The sequence below is a fragment of the Ornithorhynchus anatinus genome, chromosome 9, assembly GCF_004115215.2.
Source record: "Ornithorhynchus anatinus isolate Pmale09 chromosome 9, mOrnAna1.pri.v4, whole genome shotgun sequence".
In the NCBI taxonomy this organism is placed as follows: domain Eukaryota; kingdom Metazoa; phylum Chordata; class Mammalia; order Monotremata; family Ornithorhynchidae; genus Ornithorhynchus; species Ornithorhynchus anatinus.
In genome coordinates, this window is record NC_041736.1 from 23,836,832 (window position 1) to 23,858,547 (window position 21,716).

The 21,716-nt window shown below is 43.3% G+C and overlaps 1 protein-coding gene across 1 annotated transcript in view; it reads right to left on the reverse strand.

Annotated features, from left to right (window-relative positions):
- ITGAV (integrin subunit alpha V) overlaps window positions 1-21,716 on the reverse strand; it is a 91,882-nt gene that overhangs the window by 45,683 nt on the left and 24,483 nt on the right. The window contains exons 3-6 of the mRNA XM_029071634.2: window positions 17,881-17,972; window positions 15,641-15,755; window positions 10,205-10,266; window positions 7,021-7,066 (exon numbers count right to left, since the gene is read on the reverse strand). Coding sequence (XP_028927467.1) covers window positions 7,021-7,066; window positions 10,205-10,266; window positions 15,641-15,755; window positions 17,881-17,972 — 315 coding nt within the window. The remainder of the gene's footprint in view (window positions 1-7,020; window positions 7,067-10,204; window positions 10,267-15,640; window positions 15,756-17,880; window positions 17,973-21,716) is intronic.

The following is a 21,716-nucleotide window of genomic DNA, read 5'->3' on the forward strand; positions in this document are numbered from 1 at the left end:
GATAGCCCTTTACATGAGCCACCGAGAAATCTGAGTCTTTGGAAACTTTCGGATTGACAACCGGCAAAAAAGCATCCAGCTACTGTTGGATGCTTGAATTTGTTTTTCTAACAAGGCTCTAAATAGGGCAAGCTCTCCAGAAGAGACATTAAAGGTGTCTACCGTCTCCTCAACTCCCTTGGTCACATCACCACAATGATAAAAGGTACAGCCATGGCTGATCAACAAAAATCATGAGCACTGTCTGCTCCCAAGTGCTCACTATAGTGCTTTGCACACAGTAAGTGATCAATAAATACGAATGAATGAATGGTTTGTGGCAGTCATTCTGAACAGCCTCATGCTCAAGCGGGAGGAGATCCGCTCCTAAATGCCCTTCACTGAGGGGAGTTTAATTAATGCCATATGTGGAAGTAACTTGTAAACTAATCAGAAAAAAGGATTGGAAGGAAGAAGGGGAGCCGGGTGGTGCTTCGCACAGCTGTCTGCACACAGTAAGCGCTCGATAAACACAAATGAATCGGAGAAGAAGGCCCTCAGCCATTTTGAGGTAAGAGGTTGGGAGCCATGTTCCTGGGAGAGCAGGATCCAGTGAAGGTGTAGATCCACGTAGATATACATAATAAGTGTAGGGCTAGGTGAGCCCGAAAGACATTTGCATTCGACTCCCTGAGTCCATTGGCCAACCCAAAGGAAGAAGCAGAGCTCCCAAGGAGGCCCCCTGAATGTACAAAGCAAATACGGCCCCATGAGCAAGTGGTCCTATCAGACGGAGATTATGTCTCTACATGGGTCTATTATATTGTTATATTGTACTGTCCCAAGCGCATAATACAGCGCTCTGTACACAGTAAGCCCTCGACAAATACCACTGACTGATTGACACATGGGAGGATGCGCCATCCACGGGACAAGGTCATGACAAGGGACGCCCATCCTCTTGGCCGCTATCTGTTTCAGCTGGGATTTAGGGCCGAAAACCCCAGGTTACGTCACATTTCCTGAAGGGATTTTGGCTCAGACGTTTCTGCGTGGGTGATATCTCCCGCCCTGCCCCCACCCAGCCCGACTGTCTGTGCACATGGGGAGGGAGTGGAAAAACCATCCAGCTGGCAGTGGAAAAAACCCACTCTGGAAAATCTCAGAGTAATGATTCTACGTGAAATTTTTGTAAATTCTGATGTTACCAATTATTTACAATATATGGAATGCATTAAATACATATCAAAATTTCCCCAATGAAGTAATATTTTCTCTCTCACTGGCCTGCCTTTGTTTTTTTATTTATAATAATAATGATTATGGTACTTATTAAGCACTTACTATGTGCCACGTACTGTTCTAAGCACTGGGGTAGATTCAAGTTAATCAGGTTGGACACAGTCCCTGTCCCACATGGGGCTCACACTCTTGACCTTTCCCTTTCCTCTCTCTCTGTTACGTTTTCCTACCCCAAAAGTTCACACCAGAGACAGCCTAAACTTTCTGCTTTGCTGGGAGGAGACCTACGCAGTTTCTCTCTCTCCGAGGCACAACTCTCCAAGAGCTAAAATCTTCTCCCTCTCCATGCTTCTGGGGCCACTTATGGGGGTGAGGTATGTGGAAAGGGGCACATGAGCATCTCATATAATCCAGCAGTCTGCTTCTCTCCCCACCTTCAAAGCCCTACTAAAATCGCATTTCCTCCAAGAGGCCTTTCCTGACTAGGGCCCCATTCCCTCTATTAGCCCTCTCTTCTGCACTGCTTATGCTCTTGGATCTTTAACCGTTAAACTCTAGATATTAACCCCACCACTAGCACTTTCGTATCTATCATTATAATCTCACATTTCCCGGATCTGTAATTCATTTTAAAGTCTGTCTCCTTCTGTAGACTGTAAGACCTGGTGGGCAGGGATCGTATCAATAAATACGATTGAAAGAATGACTACCTACCTGCTTTACTATATTACAATAATAATGATAAACATGGTACCTGTTAAGCACTTAACTGTGTCAAGCACTGCACTAAGCGCTGGGATTGATACAAGATAATCAGGTCCCATATGGGGCTTACATTCTAAGTAGGAGGGAGAACAGGTACTGAATCCCCAGTTTGCAGATGAGGAAAGTGAGGCACAGAGAAGTTAAGCGACTTGCCCAGGGTCACAGAGAAGACAAGTGGTGGACTGGAATTAGAACCCAGGTCCTCTGACTCCCACGCCCAGGCTCTTTCTACTAGGCCATGTTGTTTTTGATAACAACAATATTCACTATGTATCAAGCACTATTCTAAGAGCTGGGGTAGAAACAAGCTAATCAGGTTGGACACAGTCCCTGTCCCATAATGGGCTCACGGCCTAAGTCAGTGGGAGAATAGGTATTTAATCCCCATTTTACAGATGAGGAAGCTGAGGGACAGAGAAGTTAAGTGACTTGCCCAAGGTCACACAGCAGACAAGTGGAGGAGGCAGGATTAGAACCCACATCCTCTGACTCCCAAGGCTGTGCTCTTGCCACTAGGCCACGCTGCTTCTCTAAGAGCTCAATAAATAGGATGGATGGATTGATTGATAGGGAGAAGACAAATCATACGAAGAAGGAACAGAGTTAAGGGAGAGGATGATTTGTCCAGAGTGTCCTGCTGATTGACGGAACAGAGTCAGAAATCGGGGCAATCTAAACTACCTCTGACTGCAGTTTACTTCCAGTTAGAGTAGTATGATTTAGGATTTCTTTCCACCACCTTGTAAAAAACAATAAAAACTGTGTAACACTGCATTTTCCCCAACAAAAAGCTCTAGAACCCAGCTCTTCTCATCTTTCCCCAAACCAATCTTGAGCAGTTGGTCCCTTCTGGGAAACAACTCTGCAAGGGGAGAAGCATTTCCGATCCTCAGACACACCTTCATCCCTCTGATCTAGTGGGGATGTTTTGGAAAGTAGGAGGGGTTCCGCTAATCTGATTAGCAAACAATCCTCCTTCCAAAAACAGCTTCAGTGGCTTGTGGTGGCACCGATTTCCAGAGCTGCACCACCACTGAATTCCTGAATTTAAGCAACACCAGCTCCCTTTCACCACTGATGTCTGTTCCTTTCGGTCTTCTCTCAGTTTAACAGATTTCTACGGGAACTTTTATTCCTAATGATGTGGCTCTTCCTAGCCTCATATAACCAGGTAAACTAGATGGCTTTTGATACAAGGACATGGTTCGTTCCCTTAACACACAAACACGGACACACAGACATACACACACACCCTTGTATAGCTTTCCTGGATGGTAAAACTTGCAAAGTTGTTGTGTAGGTTATGATGGCTGGCAACATACGCGATATAGTTCAATGGACAAATAGCCAACCTAAAATATCAGGAGAAAGTTAGTTGAAACCTACACTACAAAAAACCACCCATACAATGTCATACATGGGACCTCTGACAGCTCTATATGCATCTGTGTGCGTGTGTATACATTATACACACACAAACATATATAATAACATACATATGCATACACACACACATAAATATATACATATCTCCATCCTAAAATATCAGGGGAACCTTCGTTGAAACCTACACTACAGAAAAAACAAAGTATACGATGTCATACATGGGAACGATGAAGGGTGTGAATGGGTGTGTGTGTGTGTGTGTGTGTGTGGCCTGAATAGAAACCCAAGATCCAAGTGCTCCTCAAATGCAGCCACTGAAACTACAGGCAGCTCAAGGATTTCCTAGAAACCACGGAGAAACAAATACACAGATGAGCAAAATCAGAGACTGAAAAATGGAGAAGAAATGAAAGTCAGAGCAGTCGGTGAGACCTTTAAGGCATCTGTTGATGATGGGAATGTTTCGTGAGTTTTGGATAATTTTCAACATTACCCTGATTTTTTCAAAGGTGCTCCTCCAAAATATTCCAACAGTTGCTGCGGGGTTCTCTTTGAGAAACCACTACCTTAGATCCTATGGCGAGCATCAATGACTGAGAAGTGTGATGTTGAAAGGAAGAAGCAGTGGGGCCTGATGGAAAGTGCATAGGCCTAGAAGTTAGGAGGCCTGGGTTCTAACGTCAGCTCCGTCACTTGCCTACTGTGTGATCTCAGGCAGGTCACTTGACTTCCCTGTGCCTCAATTTCTTCTCTGCAAAAATACAGTTGCTTTCCCTCTCCCTTGTATTGTGAGCCCAAAATGCGACAGAAACCATGTCCAGTGCTTCTTTATAATACTTACTCCAGCAGTTAATACAGTACTCAGTACACGGTAAATGCTTAACAAATACCACAATCCCTATTAGCAAAGTAGACTGCGAAAGGAGCCGTGACATCCAGTGTTAGTGGCTCTAAAAATAAAGTATGTTCATAAAAAAGTGACAGGAAAGCAAAAGAAATATGCTTTATTTCAACAGATCCTTAAAGTAGCAAATTAAACACAAATTATAGTGTGACATGGGGCAAATTTGACATGTCTTAAATCTGCTTTTTACCTCAATATCTGCTAGGAAGAAAAAATCTTCCACCAGAATTTCCAAAAGAAGTTGTCTTTAAATTTTCTAACCGGTTCTTATGCATGCCAATGGAATAATGAAAAAGGAACCTCTTCAGTAATTAATACCCTTTAGACACATTAAGAATCAAAAAGAAATACAACTTTTCTCAGCAGTATCTAAATCTGAAATCTGGATATTTCTTTACAAGGCCAGTAATGACTTGTTATTTTTAGGGCCTTAAGGGTCACACATGTGAGAAGAATACTTTTCCAAAATGAAGCTGAATGTTTCTAAAACTAAACAGAACATATTTAAGTCCAAAATCCAAGACAGGTTTCCCTTTCAAAATAGACTTCTTTAAATTCATTCAGGCTTAACAGTCAATATTAAAAATATGCAGTGTTGATTTTAATGGAGATCATTTTATTGGGACTCCCTGACTGATTAAACTTTGCAGAAAGTTTATTCCATTTTCATATGGGGATTGTCAATCACTTTTTGAAAAAACAATCATATTAGAGATTAATAAGTAAAATTGTCACTTCAATAACTATTAATTAAATAGTACTAAATAAACCAAATACTGCCAGTGGCAAACCTCCTACTCTCTTCATTGAACCCACATATTCATTCATTCATTCATTCAATCATGCTTATTAAGAGCTTACTGTATGTAGAGACTGTACTAACCGCTTGGGAAAATACAATACAACAATAGTTATAACTCCTGCCCACAGTTCTGCATTCACCACATTGGTAAGATCACCTTTTCCTCTCCATTCAAACTGCTTCCTCTTTAATACAATCACTTTTCCTATCCCGCCTTGGTTACTTGATCAGCGTCGTTGCTGACCTCCCAGCCCCTTGTCTCTCCCTACTCCACTCCATACTTCCCTCCGCTGCCTGGATCATTTGTCTGCAAAAACGTTCAGGACAGGTTTCTCCAGTACTCAAGAAACTCCAGTGGTTGCTCATCCACCTCCAGATCAAACAGAAACTCCTCGCCATTGGTTTTAAAGCACTTAATCATCTTAGTCGCTGCTATCTCATCTCACTACTCTTCTACTCCAACCCAGCCCACACACTTCGCTCCTCTAATGCTAACCTTTTCACTGTACCTTGATCTCATCTATCTCGCCGATGACACCTCGCCCACGTCCTTCCTCTGGCCTGGAATGCCATCCCTCCTCAAATCCTACAGACAATTACTCTCCTCCTCTTCAAAACCTTACTGAAGTCACATCTCCTCCAAGAGGTCTTTCCTGACTAAACCCTCCTTTTCTCTTCTCCCACTCCCTTCTGTGTCACCCTGACTTGCTCCCTTTACTCACCACCCCTTCCCACCAGCACTTATACACATAACCACAATTTACTTATTTATATTAATGTCTGTCTCCCCATCTAGACTGTAAGCTTGCTGTGTGTCTGTTATATTGAACTCTCCCAAGTGCTTACTACAGTGCTTAGTAAGTGCTCAATAAATATGATTGAATGAATGAATGAATAAATATCAATCACCTGTATTTATTGAGCAATTACTGTGTGCAGAACACTTTACTAAGCCATTAGGAAAATACAATATAACAGAGTTGGTGGACATATTCCCTGCCAAAAGGAACTTACAGTTTTCCAGGTCAATAAGTACGAATATGATTTCCTTTCGGTGACTTAAAAGTGAGTTGAACCACTCACTAAAACATTTAAATCCTGTACGTTTCACAAGGAAAACTGACTCTCTTTTAATATGCTAAAATGGACGAATGACTATCGCCTTTTTCCCATGCTAGTACACGCTGGACTCCTAAAACAAGGGATTACGTTATTGACAAACTCCATGTTGAGGAAAACTGGAGGTCTAGGGCTTGTCGCTTGTAGGATGCCACGCTAATGCTCTCAACAGCTTTCTCGAATGTTAAATCACATTCTAAAACATGCCCTAATTCTAACAGGGTCATCCAAAACGCAGAGTGAAAACACGGTTCAGGGTTCAGGGAGAACTGGATGTAAAGTTAAATCATTATTCCTTCTTTCACATACTAGTATAGCTCAATCAAATATTCCTTTATTAAAAGCAAAAAAAACCCCACAATCGATCATATTTATTGAGAGCTTATTATGTGCAGAGCACAGGATTAAGCGCTTGGGAGGGAACAATACAACAGAATTAGGGATAAGTTCCCTGCCCACAATGAGTTTACAGTCTAGAGGGGGAGACAGGCATTAATGCAAAAAAACACACTATTTGGCTAAATCACAGTTCCCATTTTCTCTTCTGAAATCAGGACTATCAGGGTTCAACCACATAGAGATTTATGGTTATATGCATTTCTCATTTCTGTGTGAAAGTGAATTTACACACTAGTACACAGGCTTGGTAAGAAGTGGGAGGCAGAGAACAGGATGAGCCCATTGTCGGGTAGGGATTTTCTCTATTTGTGGCCAAACTGCACTGTACAAATGCTTAGTACAGTGCTCTGCACACAGTAAGTGCTCAATAAATACGATTGAATGAAAGATTCACCTTTTGGGGTCAGCCAAATGATTATCTTACCTTGCCAATAAAAACTACCAGGTCCTCCAAGAAGTACTCTGTCTGCCTGGAAAATATTACAAGTGAGAAAGATAAAAAAAACCACGTCAGATCAGATGAAGACTTCAAATAAGAGAGACACAGGAAGGTAATCAAAGAAATCTTAAAACTTTAGCAAATTCATCCAATTCGATCATTCCTTACTATTTACTGAGTACCTGCTGTTTTCAGAGCCCTTGAGGGACAGAGACTAGCAGTGTAGTCTAGTGGAAAGAGCACGGGCCTGGGAGTCAGAGGACCTGGAGTTCAATCCCGATTCTACCCACTGCTTGCTGTGTGACCTTGGGCTAGTCATTTCAGTTCTCTGTGCCTTGGTTTCTTCAACTGTAAAATGGAGATTAAATACCTGTTCTCTCTCCTACTTAACCCGTGAGCCCCATGTGGGCAGAACTGTGTCTAACCTGATTAACTCAGGCCTGGCCCAGGGCTTTGGAGAGTGTTTGACGCATAGTAGGTGCTTAAATATAATGTTAGTAGTAATACTAACAATACAAGTTTTAGACATGTTCCCCGCCCTCAAGTTACTTACAATCTATCTAATTTTATCTGAATGAACGAAAGGATTCAATTTGGGTAGAACAGTAAGTCTGATTGATGATAACTAACAGTACATCTAATTCCTTTTTCGAAAGTCTTAGTACAGTGCTCTGCACATAGTAAGTGCTCGATAAATACCATTTATTGATCAATTGATTATTGGCCAAAGAGCTTTTTGATCTTGGCAACGTATGATGCTAGTCATTTGAAACTGGATCCTGATCCTCCTAAGCACTTAGTACAGTGCTTTGCACACAGTAAGTGCTCAATAAATACGACTGACTGAATGAATGAATGACTGGTAGTTCTTCGGTGGTGCATGTTTTCACTATGCACTCATTGGTTAGGACATTGTTTGAGAATTAGGAAACATTCTTCCAACAATGTGGGCCTTTCTAGATAGTATATGATGTGACAACGGAAGAAATGGTTGTGTGCATGTGGGTGTGTGTGTGAGTATAAAAAAAACCACATTTTTTTTAAAATGGCATTTGTTAAGCACTTACTATGTGCTAGGCACTGTTCTAAGCACCAGGTTAGATACAAGGTAATCAGGTTGGGCACAGCCCCCGTCCCACATGGGGCTCACAGTCTCAATCCTCATTTTGCAGATAAAGTAACTGAAGTACAGAGAAGTCAAGTGACTTGTCCAAGGTCACATAGCAAACAAGCGGCAGAGCCAGGATTAGAACCCAGATCCTTCTGACTCCCAGGCCCGGGCTCTATCCACTAGACCACACGGTTCATCAAGGATGGAACCCTTTGAGTGGAGGAGAACTATCTCTTTCTGTTGGATTTCCTCTTCAGATAAAGAACAATTTAATAGTACTTTATTAGCCCAGTTACCTCCTGAATAATGAGTGGTTCTCTCAGGAAATAAAGTAATAAAATAACTAAAGCAGAAAAATATACACCCAAAAGGATGTTCAGAAATCACATGCTTGTGGCTTATGTGGTCTTCCTACATTCCGCATGTTTCTTTCCTTTCTCACAGTTGTCACGGATGATATAAATAGAAACTGTTTTTAATTATTAGCTTTCTGAGTAATTTTAAGTAAGAATGTATGTGCTCAGTTTTCTGGATTTTTTTTTAAACTAGTTTCAACTTGGTATATACTTTTTAAATCAGAAGAAAAATATATAAATAGTACATTCAAGAAACAGTCCAGAGAAAAGGCAAGGTTTAAAGTAAACTCAAAGAATGATTTCAGGCAAATGGCTGGAAGCTATCAACAATAGAGGCTATGATGTCATTGGCTAAAAAAAGTAACTTGTTCATAATTACAGTTTTTATAATCATTAAGTTGCTTAAAGTTTCACTTTGTAAAGAGAAGTAGAATCAGACCCCTTATAGATGTTCGAAGTATATGCTACCCAACCCTAATTATCCTTTTGAATTAAAACCTCGAGTTTCTTCCCACTCAAAATGAAACAAAAACACAAAGGTATATGAGAAATAACCAATATTCGAGTTTTAGCGAGGTCAAATGTAAAGCGCACTGTCCTGGGAGTCAGAGGACCTGAGTTCTAAACCCAGCTCCATCATCTACCTGCTGCGTGACCTTGGGCTTGTGTAACTTCACTTAACTTCACTTCACTTAAAGACCCCACAGCCTTTGCCTTGCAGGTTTGGCCTCGAATGCTTTTGGATCCAGTTTGGCCCCGGCACCTTTGCCTTCACGTTTGGCCCCGCTCCATCACCTACCTGCTGCGTGACCTTGGGCTTGTGTAACTTCACTTAACCTCTCTGTGCCTCAGATATCTCATCTGTAAAATGGGGACTAAATCCTCCTCCATCCAGTTTAGACAGTGTCTCACATGGGACAGGTACAGCATCCAACCTGATTATTCTGTATCTGTCCTAGTGCTCCGTCAGTGCTGACACACAGTCAGCACTAAATGACTACTATTTAAAACCAAACAAACAAAAAACTAGCTATTAGGTGCCTCCTTGTCTCCCGTTCCACCATTTGATCGTTTGGTTTAATTTTTTTTTATGATATTTGTTAGGGTACTTACTTATGTGCCAGGCACTGTCCTAAGCGCTAGGGTAGATACAAACTAACCAGATTAGACGTCGGTCCATGTCCCACATGGGGCTCACGGCCATAATCCCCATTATGGAGATGAGGTAACAGAGCCACAGAGAAGTTAAATGACTTGTACAAGGTCATTCAGCAGACAGGTGGCGGAGCCCGGCTTAGAGTCCAGGTCCTCTGACGCCCAGGTTCAAGCTTTTTCCATTAAGCCACGCTGCTTTTGTTGTCATCACCATGCCTACTCTAGAATTAGGAGAAGGAAAAGAGTATAATTCTACAAAATCAGTTCATTTAACTTCTTGCTAGCAGTGCTGGAAAGCAGTTTGGTAGAGCCAATTTATTGGAAAAGGAGATTTTGAGATGTTACGTGGCTTTCAAATCTCCAAACGTTTACGGCCCTCCGTTCCCAGGGAAAAAGATTGCCATTTCATTCATTCATTCAGCTATATTTGTTGAGTGCTTACTGTGTGCAGAGGACTGTACTAAGTGCTTGGGAGAGGACAAACCAACAATAAACATACACATTCCACGTCTTGAACATAATTCTTTTAACAACGAGCATAACGTACTTTTGTAAAATCAATGCTGAATCCTCCTTGACAAAAGCCCTGTCCGTCGGCATCAATGCTTCCTAAAGAAGGAAAAGAGGAGGGAAAACAGAAGGGAATTTTGAGAAATCCTCTCAGTGTCAGAGTAACAAAATAAAATTAGTACCTTCTCTTGTCCTTCAACGACTGCTCTGAAATGGAAGACCTTGGATCTACGAAGTAGGGAGGTGATATTTTATTACCACATAGTAAAAGGACGGGAAGGAAAAAAATTGCGGATCAGTATGGGAGATGCAAGCTCTATTCCCAGAGTTTGCGGCTCCACCACTTGTTGGCTGTGTGACCTTGGGCAAGTCACTTAAATTCTCTGGACCTCAGTAACCTCACCTGTAAAATGGGGATTAAGGCTCTGTGTCCCTAATAGGACATGGACTGTGTCTAACCTGATCAGCTTGTTCCCACCCCAGTGCTTTGTACAGTGCCTGGCACATAGGGCAGCAGCATGGGCTAATGGAAAGAGCCCAGCTCTTTGAGTCAGAGGACCTGGGGTCTAATCTCGACTTTGCCAACTGCTTGCTGTGTGACCTCGGGCAAGTCCCTTAACTTCTCTTTGCCTCAGTTTCCTCAACTGAAAAACAGAGATTCAGTACCTGTTCTCTTTTCAATACCTGTTCTCCCTCCTACTTAGAATGATTGCCCTGTGTGGAACAGGGATTACGTCCGACTTAATTAACCCCAGTATTTAGAACAGAGTTTGCCACACAGTAAGCAATTAGAAAATAGCTGGGTTTTTTTTTTAAAAAAATCACTTCAATACCATTTTTTCTAAAAGTTTCCTATGTAAATTATTGAATGTTGTATTTGTTGAGACTCTAACCGGGGAGTACAAAACTAGTTCAGAAGATCAAGGTGGTATGGACATTTAAAGAGTCAGGCTAGAGTGAAAAATCTCTGAGAAATGAGGTCAACAAGAAGAATCCTATAGTTGTGCTTTCAAATTTTGTATTTAGTTTTGCAGTTAAGATTAATTAGATTACTTACCCTTGTTCCCAGCATATGGGACATGCCTTAATAACGCAAAAAAGAGTGAAATGCCTAAAAAGTTATATTTTTCTCCAAGATGTAGAAAAATTAAATAAGCTTTAAGGGAGAATTACAAAGGCAATGTGGCTGACCTACAGACTATTTTGGACTGTGAAATAGAACTAGAATAGGACGGTCAGATCCATAAATGACACAAGGGCCTGTGTCTGTAAAATTAAGCCTCTGGTGAGCAGAAGCTGAGTCAGGAATCAGCAGTAACGGTCAAACTGTGGTCTTCCCCTTTCCCTCATCTTAGAATAAAATACGAAGAAAACTGGGCCTTGGTTTTTAGAGGAATCAAGCATCCAGATCCTCAACCAGACGTGTGGTATTAACAGACAGTGCTACACTGACAATTTCATTTCTTCTGTATCTCGTATTTTTCAAACCTAAGAAAGTCCTGACCCATCAGACACAAATGAGTCTCTTTGTCTTGATTAAATAGTAGAAAATATAGCTCTTAATTATGATCCCATTCAATAAGTCCCACGTAATAGAGCTGAGAGAGATCACTCGAGCACTTTCTTTAAATGGTATGAAATTAGGCAAGTATCCTGACTTTAATATTCAACTGCAGACTATTTTTTCTCCTGGTAATGGCTTCTGGGGATGATAGAATATGCCTAATCTGTGATTTTCTTAACCAACGGGAAAGGCAAACCTAGAGCGGGCTTTGCTCGTGGCTCAATGCCTGAGCATGGACCTGGAAGTCAGAAGGTCATGGGTTCTAATCCCAGCTCCACTGCTTGCCTGCTGTGTGACCTTGGGTGAATCACTTCACTTTGCTGGGTCTAAGTTACCTCATCTGTAAAACGGGGATTGAGATTTTGAGCCAGACGTGGGAACGGGCACGTGTCCAACGCGATTTGTTTATATCCACCCCAGTGCTTAGTACAGTGCCTGGTACATGGTATGAGCTTTAACAGATACCATTATTAATATTGTTACTATCTCCTTCATGGGCTAGCAGCTCAAGGGGATAAGCTGGAGGACATAAGATATTTTTTTAAAGGCATCTGTTAAATGCTAGGCACTCTACTCAGCGCTGGGATACATTCATCAGATTGGATGTTCTACCAGGGGCTCACAGTCTTAATCCCCATTTTCCAGGTGAGGTAACTGAGGCCCAGAGAAGTGAAGTCAGTCGATCGTATTTATTGAGCGCTTACTGTGTGCACAGCACTGTACTAAGCGTTTGGGAGAGAACAATATAACAGATACATTCCCTACCTACAACGAGCTTATGGTCCAGAATGGGAGACAGACATTAATTCAAATAACTATATTACAGGTAGGTACATAAGTGCTGTGGGGCTGGGAGGAGGATGAATGAAAGGAGCGAATCGGGGCCATCCAGAAAGGAGTGGGAGAAAAGGAAAAGAGGGCTTAGTCAGGGAAGGCCTCTTGGAGGAGACGTGCTTTGCGGCGCGGGGAGAGTAACTGTCTGTCTGATATGAAGAGGGAGGGTGTCCCAGGCCAGAGGCAGGATGTGGGCGAGAGGACAGCGGAGAGATAGACGAGATCGAGGTAAAGTGAAAAGGTTAGCATTAGAGGAGCGAAGTGTGGGCTGGGATGAAGTAGGAGAGTAGTGAGGTGAGGAATGAGGGGGCAGGGTGATGGACTGCTTTAAAGCCCATGGAGAGGAGTTTTTGTTTGAGGCGGAGATGGATGGCAACCACCGGAGTTTCTTGAGGAGTGCGGAAACACGAACTGAACCGTTTAGCAGAAAAATGATCAGGGCAGCAGAGAGAAGCATGGACTGGAGTGGGGAGAGACAGGAGGCCGGGAGGTCAGCAAGGAGGCTGATAGAGTAATCAAGGCAGGACAGGATAGGTGATTGGATTATCTCGGTAGCAGTCTGGATGGAGAGGAGAGCGCGGACTGTAGCGACGTCACGAAGGTCGAACCGACAGGATTTGGTGATGGATCGAATATGTGGGTTGAATGACGGAAAGGAGTGAAGGGTAACGCCAAGGTTAGGGCCTTGTGAGACAAAGAGGGATGGTAGTGCCATCTATAGCGATGGGAAGGTCAGAGGGAGGGCAGGGTTTGGGTTTGGGTGTACTAAGTGCTTAGTACAGTGCTCTGCAATTGAAGGAATGAATGGGAAGTTAGGAGGTCCTGTTTTAGACACGTTAAGTTTGAGGTGACGAGAGGACATCCAAGTAGAGAAGTGTTGAAGGCAGGAGGAAATTCGAGACTGGAGAGAGGGAGAGAGATCGAGGCTGAAGATGTAGATCTAGATTTAGAGGGAAGCAGCATGGCCTAGTGACTAGAGCATGGGTCTGGGAGTCAGAAGGACCTGGGTTCTCATCCTGACTCTGTCATTTGTCTGCTCTGTGACCTTGGGCAAGTCACTTCACTTCTCTGACCCTCAGTTTCCTGAGCTGTAAAATGGGGATTAAGACCGGGATATCTACTTGGGACAGGGACTGTGTCCAACCTGATCAGCGCTTTAGAGAGTATAATATAACAGGATTGGTAGACAGGTTCCCTGCTCAAAGGGAGGGGGGATAAACATTAATATAAATATGTAAATTATGACTAGCTACAAAAGATCATGGCTGATGGACTGACATCCCCCCGTGAAGTCCCAGATCCCACTCCCCGTCCCGGTCACTATTTGCGAGAGGAACAATGAACGCTTCTCAATTTCATTCATTCAATTCGCCCCCATATTTGTCACATTCAAATATCATGAGTTTGTTCCCAATAATATCATGGGATTTCACAATATAGGATTTCCCTCGCCCGCCACAGTTTTCCCGTCGTCTCTTTTTGGGGTATTTCCCTGCTCCAAACAGAGGCAGGGGATTTCCTGGGGAAAATCTGGGATTCGAGTGGGATCTGTGTATGTTCCAGGCGGAAATTATGACAGTAATAATAATAATACTAATAATAATTCACTTTCTCTAATCCCACTTCATTCTCCTCTCCACCACCTCCCTCAAATAATAATAGTTGATAATTACGGTATTTTTTAAGTGCTTACTATGTGCCAAGCACTGTTCTCAAATGTACAGGAATGCCCAGAGAATGGAGACGTGGAACTCTGCAGATGGGCTGGAGCAGAGCAAGGTGAAGCTGGGAAAATGCAAATAAGTTCATACCTGTTTTATTAGTAGCCATGGCAATTGTTAAACGGCCACTTGGTGCGGTGGACTGTTTGTAGTCAGTCAGTCCATCGTATTTACTGAGCGCTTACTGTGTGCAGAGCACTGTACTATTAAGCGCTTGTGAGTGTAAAATATAACCATAAAGAGACACATTCCCTGTCCACAACGAGTTTACAGTCTAGAGGGGTCATAGAATGTGAGCCCCTCAAGGATCAGGGTCTGTGCCTACTTATCATCTATAGACTGTTTCCCCCTCACTTGCCACAGTGCTCTGCACGCAGTAAGTACTTAATAAATACTATGACTGTAACTACTAGAAGCAGTATGGTGTCGTGGGTAGAGCACGGCCTGGGAGTCAGAAGATGACGGGTTCTAATCCCGGCTCCACCGCTTGTCTGTTGGGTGACCTTGGGCAAGTCACTTCCCTTCTCTGGGCCTCAGGCACCTCATCAGTAAAATGGGGATTGAGAGTGAGCCCTGCATGGGGCAGGGACCGATTTCCTTGTATCCAGTGCTTAGTACACTGCCTAGCACGTAGTAAGCGCTTAACAAATACCCCAATTATTATTATTATTATTACTAGTGTCCTAAATATTGGAAGATCCATTACAACAAAGGGAGAGAGAGTCTTGAAGCTGATGAGGAGTTTCTGTATGATTCAGAAAGATCCAGGGAGTCAAGGGGTGGGTTTTGAGGCAGGGAGAGAGATGGGCTGACCGATGCTTCGGGAAGATGATCTGTGCAACTGAGCGTAGTATCGATTGGATGGGGAGAGGCTGGAGGCTAGGAGACCAGCGAGGAGGCTAAAGCCACAGTGTAGCCAAGAGAGGACCAGAGATGGTACCAGGGTGGTAGCATTTTAGGTGAGGAGGAAGGGACAGATTCGGGAGATACGTAGCAAGTAAACAGACAGGATTTCGGCATAGATTTGAACGCAAGAGTTGCACGATACTGAAAACTCCAGGGTGAACCAAAAGGTTGCGGTCTTCTGGGAGGAGGAAGGTGGTGGTGTTGATGACTAAGATGGGGAAATTTAGGGGGAAGAGTGGGTTTTGAGGGGAAGATGAGGAGTTCTCTTTTAGGATACCTTTCTTCTTAAAAATTCATCATTTTTACAGGCTGAAGTTGCGAGCCACAAAGCTTCCAGTTGCACTGACATGTTCTAGCACTGGGGATGCCTAAAATAGGCTTCTCTACCCTGTCAAAAAAAAACCAAAACAGCTAACGAAAGAGAGTCTGAGTGGAAACTTCTACGTACTTGACCTGCACGGAGCATATTCTACAGTCTTGGTTCCATCTTGAAGGAAGCAGGTTCCTACAGGCTCTCGCTCCTGTTTCTGTTCTGTTCTCCAGTGATACAATGGTGCACAAGCCTAAAGCCAAAGGAATAAAGAGAGAGAAGTATAAAATCTGAGAACTCATCGTAATTCAAATTATTCAAATCACTTCACACCACACTCGGGTAATTTGTAGAGTTAAAAAAAACAGGTGTTTACGTTCACTAAACGTAAGCCCTTTTCTCATTAAAAGTTAATACCAATTAAATTTTCAAGCGATTAGGAAATGGAGGATGGGTTTTCTGGAGGGAATGGGAATAGGGAAACTCTTCTTTCCCTCCCCACTGTCCTGGCTGGGACCTCTTAAAGGGGTTAAAAATAGACAGTCACTGCCAGGCAGATAGGAATAGACTGTGAGCCCCATGTGGGACATGGAATGGGTCCAACCTAACTTGCATCTCCCCCAGCGCTTAGTACAGTACTTGGTACACACCAGGCACTTAAGAAATACTATTTAAAAAAAGGCAAATGGTATAAGGGGAATGGTTAGGAAGGGAGAATCCCAACGCCCTCCCTCCTCATATCTGACAGACAATTACTCTCCCCACCTTTAAAGCCTTACTGAAGGCCCATCTCCTCCAAGAGGCCTTCCCTGACGGAGCCCTCCTTTCCTCTTCTCCCATTCCCTTCTGTGTCACCTTGACTTGCTCCCTTTACTCATTCCCTCTCCCAGCCCCATATAAATAATTTATTTAGATCAATGTCTGTCTCCCCCTCTAGACTGTAAACTCGTGTGGGGAGGGAAAGTGATTCTTATATTGTCTCCCAAGCACTTAATACAGTGCTCTGCACACAGTAAGGACTCCGTAAATGTGATTAACTGACTGAATCTGACAGAGGCCACCAACGCCTCCCTTCATATGTGAGGTAGCCCCTCAGAGGCTCTCTGCTACATCTTGAATAGCAACTTTCTTTACAGTCTTAACCCAAAACCACAGACGAGGTATCAACAGAGCTGGGCTCCTTAAAAATTAGAATGAGATCAACACAATAAACATGGGAAGGCAGTCCATTCATTCATTCATTCAATTTTATTTATTGAGTGCTTAGTGTGTACAGAGCACTGTACTAAGCGCTTGGAAGAGCACAATACAACAGTAAACATGCGCATTCCACCTAGATTAACGGAACATTAGCTAAACTGGAAATCTGGGGGCGTGTCATATCTTTTACCTCTAAGGTACTCCCTGTCTTCTCATTGTTGCACTGTACTCTTCCAAGTGCTTAGTACAGTGCTCTGCACACAGTAAGCGCTCAATAAATACTACTGAATGAAGGCACGAAGAACAGGAGCAGGTTACGCACAAAGCAGTTGCTCAGTAAATATGACTGCTGAACAGAGACGCTACACCGTAAACTCATCTCTAGAGTGTAAGCTCATTACAGGTAAGGATTGTGACTGCTAATTCTGTTGTATTAATAAACAATGGTGGCATTTGTTAAGCCCTTACTATGTGCCAAGCACTGTTCTAAGCACTGGGGGACCCACAAGGTAATCAGTTTGTCCCACATGAGGCTCACAGTCTTAATCTCCATTTTCCAGATAAGGTAACTGAGGCCCAGAGAAGTGAAGTGCCTTGACCAAAGTCACACAGCTGACAATAATAATAGTTACGGCATTTGTTAAGCACTTACTATGTGCCAAGCACTGTTATAAGCAATGGGGTAGATACAATGTAATCAGGTTGTCCCACGTGGGGCTCGCAGTCTTCACCCCCATTTTTTACAGATGAGGGAACTGAGGCACGGAGAAGTGAAGTGGCTTGTCCGGTGTCACACAGCAGACAAGTGGCGGAGCCAGGATTAGAACCCATGACCTCTGACTCCCAAGCCCGTGCTCTTTCCACTGAGCCACTTACTCTCCCAAGCGCTTAGTACAGTGCTCTGCACATAGTAAGCACTCAAAAAATAATACCACTGATTGACTGATTGAATAGAAAGGAATGGCTGGATCCTGGAACTGACAGGATTTGATGACAGACTGAATATGGAGGTTGAAAGGAGGCGTGGACAATGCCAAAGTTAGAACTTGATTTCTTTCAAATTGTGGGCACCTGGGCACGTCTTCACTTGGACAGCTATACTATACCTTGAACTGTCTTAATTGGATATTAGGATTTTTTGAGCATTAGAAATTGGAAGATGAGTCAAATGGACTTACCAAAATTTTATCTTTTTTAGAGCGCACAGATGCTCCAAACCATTGGTGGGACTTAAATTCTAATGGATCGTTCTTAGCATAGTCTCTATTACCTAAAAGAAACAAGGGGGAGAAGAGATACCAAATTTGGTGTTAGAAAAATTCAGCAGAAAAATGAAAATACAATACTGATGTAAACGAAGTACAAAGAATTCCTGAAAAGAGTAACAAGTAATAATTGAACAGACAGATGTCTAAGGCATTTGATCACTCATCCCAAAATAGTTTCAAAACAAGCTGCTTGGTTTCAGATTCATAATATGAACTGTGCCATGTAATCAATCAATCAATGGTTTTTATTGAGCACTTTCTGTGTGCATACCACTGTACGCTTGGAGCTTGGGAGCGTACAATATACGAAAGAGTTAGTAGACACATTCCCTGACCACAGCGAGCTTACAGTCTAGTGAAGAATTCTCAACCGATGACACGTTGCATAATTAATGTCTCCTTTCATCCCTGACGGCTGCCAAGGAAATAGCACTTTGATTAAACTCTTAAGTGTCAGGGACCGTTCTCTTCACCCGTCATATAAGCAGAGAACAGATATTTTACTGCCCAGAACAGATACACACGAGGTGGGGTGTCCTCTCAAAGACGGCTTCCGCCTCTCCGCCTCATCCCCTCCATTTTGGGGGGGAACTTCCTTGACCCTTATGAACTCCAAAAATCAACCAATTAATCAATCAATGGCATTTATGGAGTGCTTACTGTGAGAAGAGCTCTGTACTAAGCACTTGGGGGAAGCACAATACAAAAGAGAATGTAGAGATGGTCCCTGACCACAAGAAGCTTTCAGATGACAAATGTGATCCATCCATCAACAATCAATGGTATTTATTGAGCTCCGACTGCATGCAGAGTACTGTACTAGGTGCTTGGGAGAGTAAAATGCAGTATCACTGAATGATTGATGGGTTTATGCATCCTGGGGGCAGGGCCCTTCATTTTTTTAAAATGACGCTACTAACAGTGAAATCTTAACCACCTTTGAAAGTGTGGCTGAAAACACCAACGGGAGACTCTCACATTATTCTGTACATTAAGATAAATCCTTGCTATACTAACGGGCTTGTTCTATATGGAGACTGTATCTGTGTTTTGTCTTTTTTTTCCACCGTATTTGTTAAGCGTTTACTATGTGCCGGGCACTGTTCTAAGCACTGGGGTACATATAAGGCAATCAGGTTGGACACAGTCCATGTCCCACTTGGGGCTTACAGACTTAATCCCCATTTTCCAGAGGAGATAACTGAGGCACAGAGAAGTGAAGAGACTTGCCCAAGGTGACACAGCAGACAAGCGACAGAACCGGTATTAGAACCCAGGTCCTTCTGACTCCCAGGCCCGTGCTCTATCCACTAGACCATGCTGCTTCTCAAGTCGGCCTCCTAGAATCCCAGGAAGCAAACTCTCTTCCTCCTTTTTTTTTTTAATGGAATTATTTACAAGCTATTCTGTGCCAGGCACTGTTCTAATCACTGGGGTAGATATAAGTTAATCAGGTTGGACATAGTCCCTGTCCCCCCTGGGGCTCACCATCTTAATCCCCATTTTACAGTTGAGGCAACTGAGGCCCATTAAGTGACTTGCCCAAGGTCACCCAGCAGACAAGTGGCGGAGCCAGAAATAAAACCCAGGTCCTTCTGACCTCCAGGCTTCTGTTCTATCTGCTAGGCCACACTGCTTCTCTTCGGCCACGACGCTCTCTTGAATCCTGCCCACCAGGCTACCCTGTCTGCTTCGGTGATTTCCAAGCAATCCACTGCCACATGTTATTGCTGGAGATTATGCTTCAATAGATCTCTAAACTTGTTTTGTCCTGCACCCCCCGGCTTGTGGATGCCCGCTTTCAGTAGCCCACGCAGCAATTTTTGAGGTACCCTGCTGTGACACATTCTCCTCACCTGTCCTACCCAGCAGAGCCATGTGCTGCTGCGAGCACCGCTTGACTGCAGATCTGACGTCTGAAAATGGTGTAATAATAATAATTGTGGTATTTGTTAAGCGCTTACTATGTGCCAAACACTGTATTAAACACTGGGGTAGAAACAAGCTAATCAGGTGGGCCCTAGTCCCCGTTGCACTTAGGTCTCAGAGTTTTAATCTCCATTTTCCAAATGAGGGAACTGAGGTCCAGAGAAGGGAAGTGACTTCCCCAAGGTCACACAGCAAACAAGTGGCGGACCCAGGATTAGAAGCCGGGTCCTTCTGACACCCAGGCCCGTGCTCTATCCGCTTGGCCACACTGTTTCTCTAGAGGGAAAGCTTCTCCCAAAGAAGGTGTGCCCTAAAGCTGCCTGGCATCAAAGTGTCTTGTTTGACTCCAAACTTCATTGACGATTTTGGAGTGGATAGAGCACGGGCCTGGGAGTCAGAAGGTCATGGGTTCTAATCCCGGTTCTGCCACATGTCTGCTGTGTGACCTTGGGCAAGTCACTTCACTTGTCTGGGCCTCAGTTCCTTCATCTGTAAAATGGGAGTTGAGAATGTGAGCCCCACGTGGCACAGGGACTGTGCCCAAGCCATTCTGCTCGTCGGCACCCCAGTGTTTAGTACCGTGCCTGGCACACAGTAAGTGCTTAACAAATACCATGATCATTACTATTATTATTCAAAAGCACCTGTCATCCTAATTCGGGGACAACTGCTGTTATCCCTGAGTCTTGGGGTTCTGAGATGGGAAGGTTATTTTTTTTTCTATTAGCTGATTTTTCTTTTTCTTTTTAACTATGCATCACAAAACTAAAGCTCTCCAGCCATTTTGGAGTTTTGTGGACAGGTCTTTCTCGGAGTCCTTCCCCAATTAGGATAAAGTAGCACAGTTCTAAAACGGGGTTGCTCTGATCCTGAGAATTGGTCATAAGCCACTGCCGCTTCATCAGTGTCTGAATGACAACATCCCGAGACACCGGCTCTTAAACACTTAAATACCATAAAAATAAAAAAGGCATTGTGAGATGTTCAAAATGGCATCAGGGGTTTAATCTGTGTAAGTGGGAGACAGAATTCCTCTTTTTGCCCTCTACAGCAATAAACACTGCTGTGCCCTTATCTACATAGCATATTAATATGGAGCATGAAACTCACACCCTGGGGATATTTAGTTTTCGTTGTTTTTAAAACTACTGACCCAACACAGAGAGGTTGAGACTATCAGACAGACTTGTTGATCCAGGTTCAAAATTGAAGAGGGGCACTTGAGGATGGGGAAAGGAAACAGGAAGAGCGGCAAACTCAGGGGCTGTTTGCGAGTGAAAATTTCTTTTAAACTTTGTGTTTCGTTTTAATCTCCAACCTCAGACAAAGTCTGGTTTTAGTGGGACGGAGGAGGGGGGATGGGTAAGCCCCACATGCAAATGCTTCGAGGGAAAAACAGGCTTTGAATGGAATCCCCCTACAACTCTAGAAACACTCATAGTCAACCAAAGCTCCTGTCACCCCCTTCACCAGGAGTAAGCACCTCTTGAAAATGAATTACCACATTTCCCCCAAAAGGGAACCTTCTAAATACACCTGACTCTCCCCGGATGTCACCTGGTAATAATAATAATTGTGGCATTTATAAAGCACTTCCTATATACCAAGTACTGTACTAAGCAGTGGGGTAGATACAATCAAGCGATGGAGCTTATTAGCAAGGAGTTTATCGTCTCCAATACAAGATCATCAGGTCAGACACAGTCCCTGACCTCGAGGGGTTCACAGTCTAAGTGATAGAGAGAATGGGTATTTAATCCCGATTTTATGGATGAGGAAATCAAAGTATCCATAAATGAGTCAGGTCCTCTGGCTCC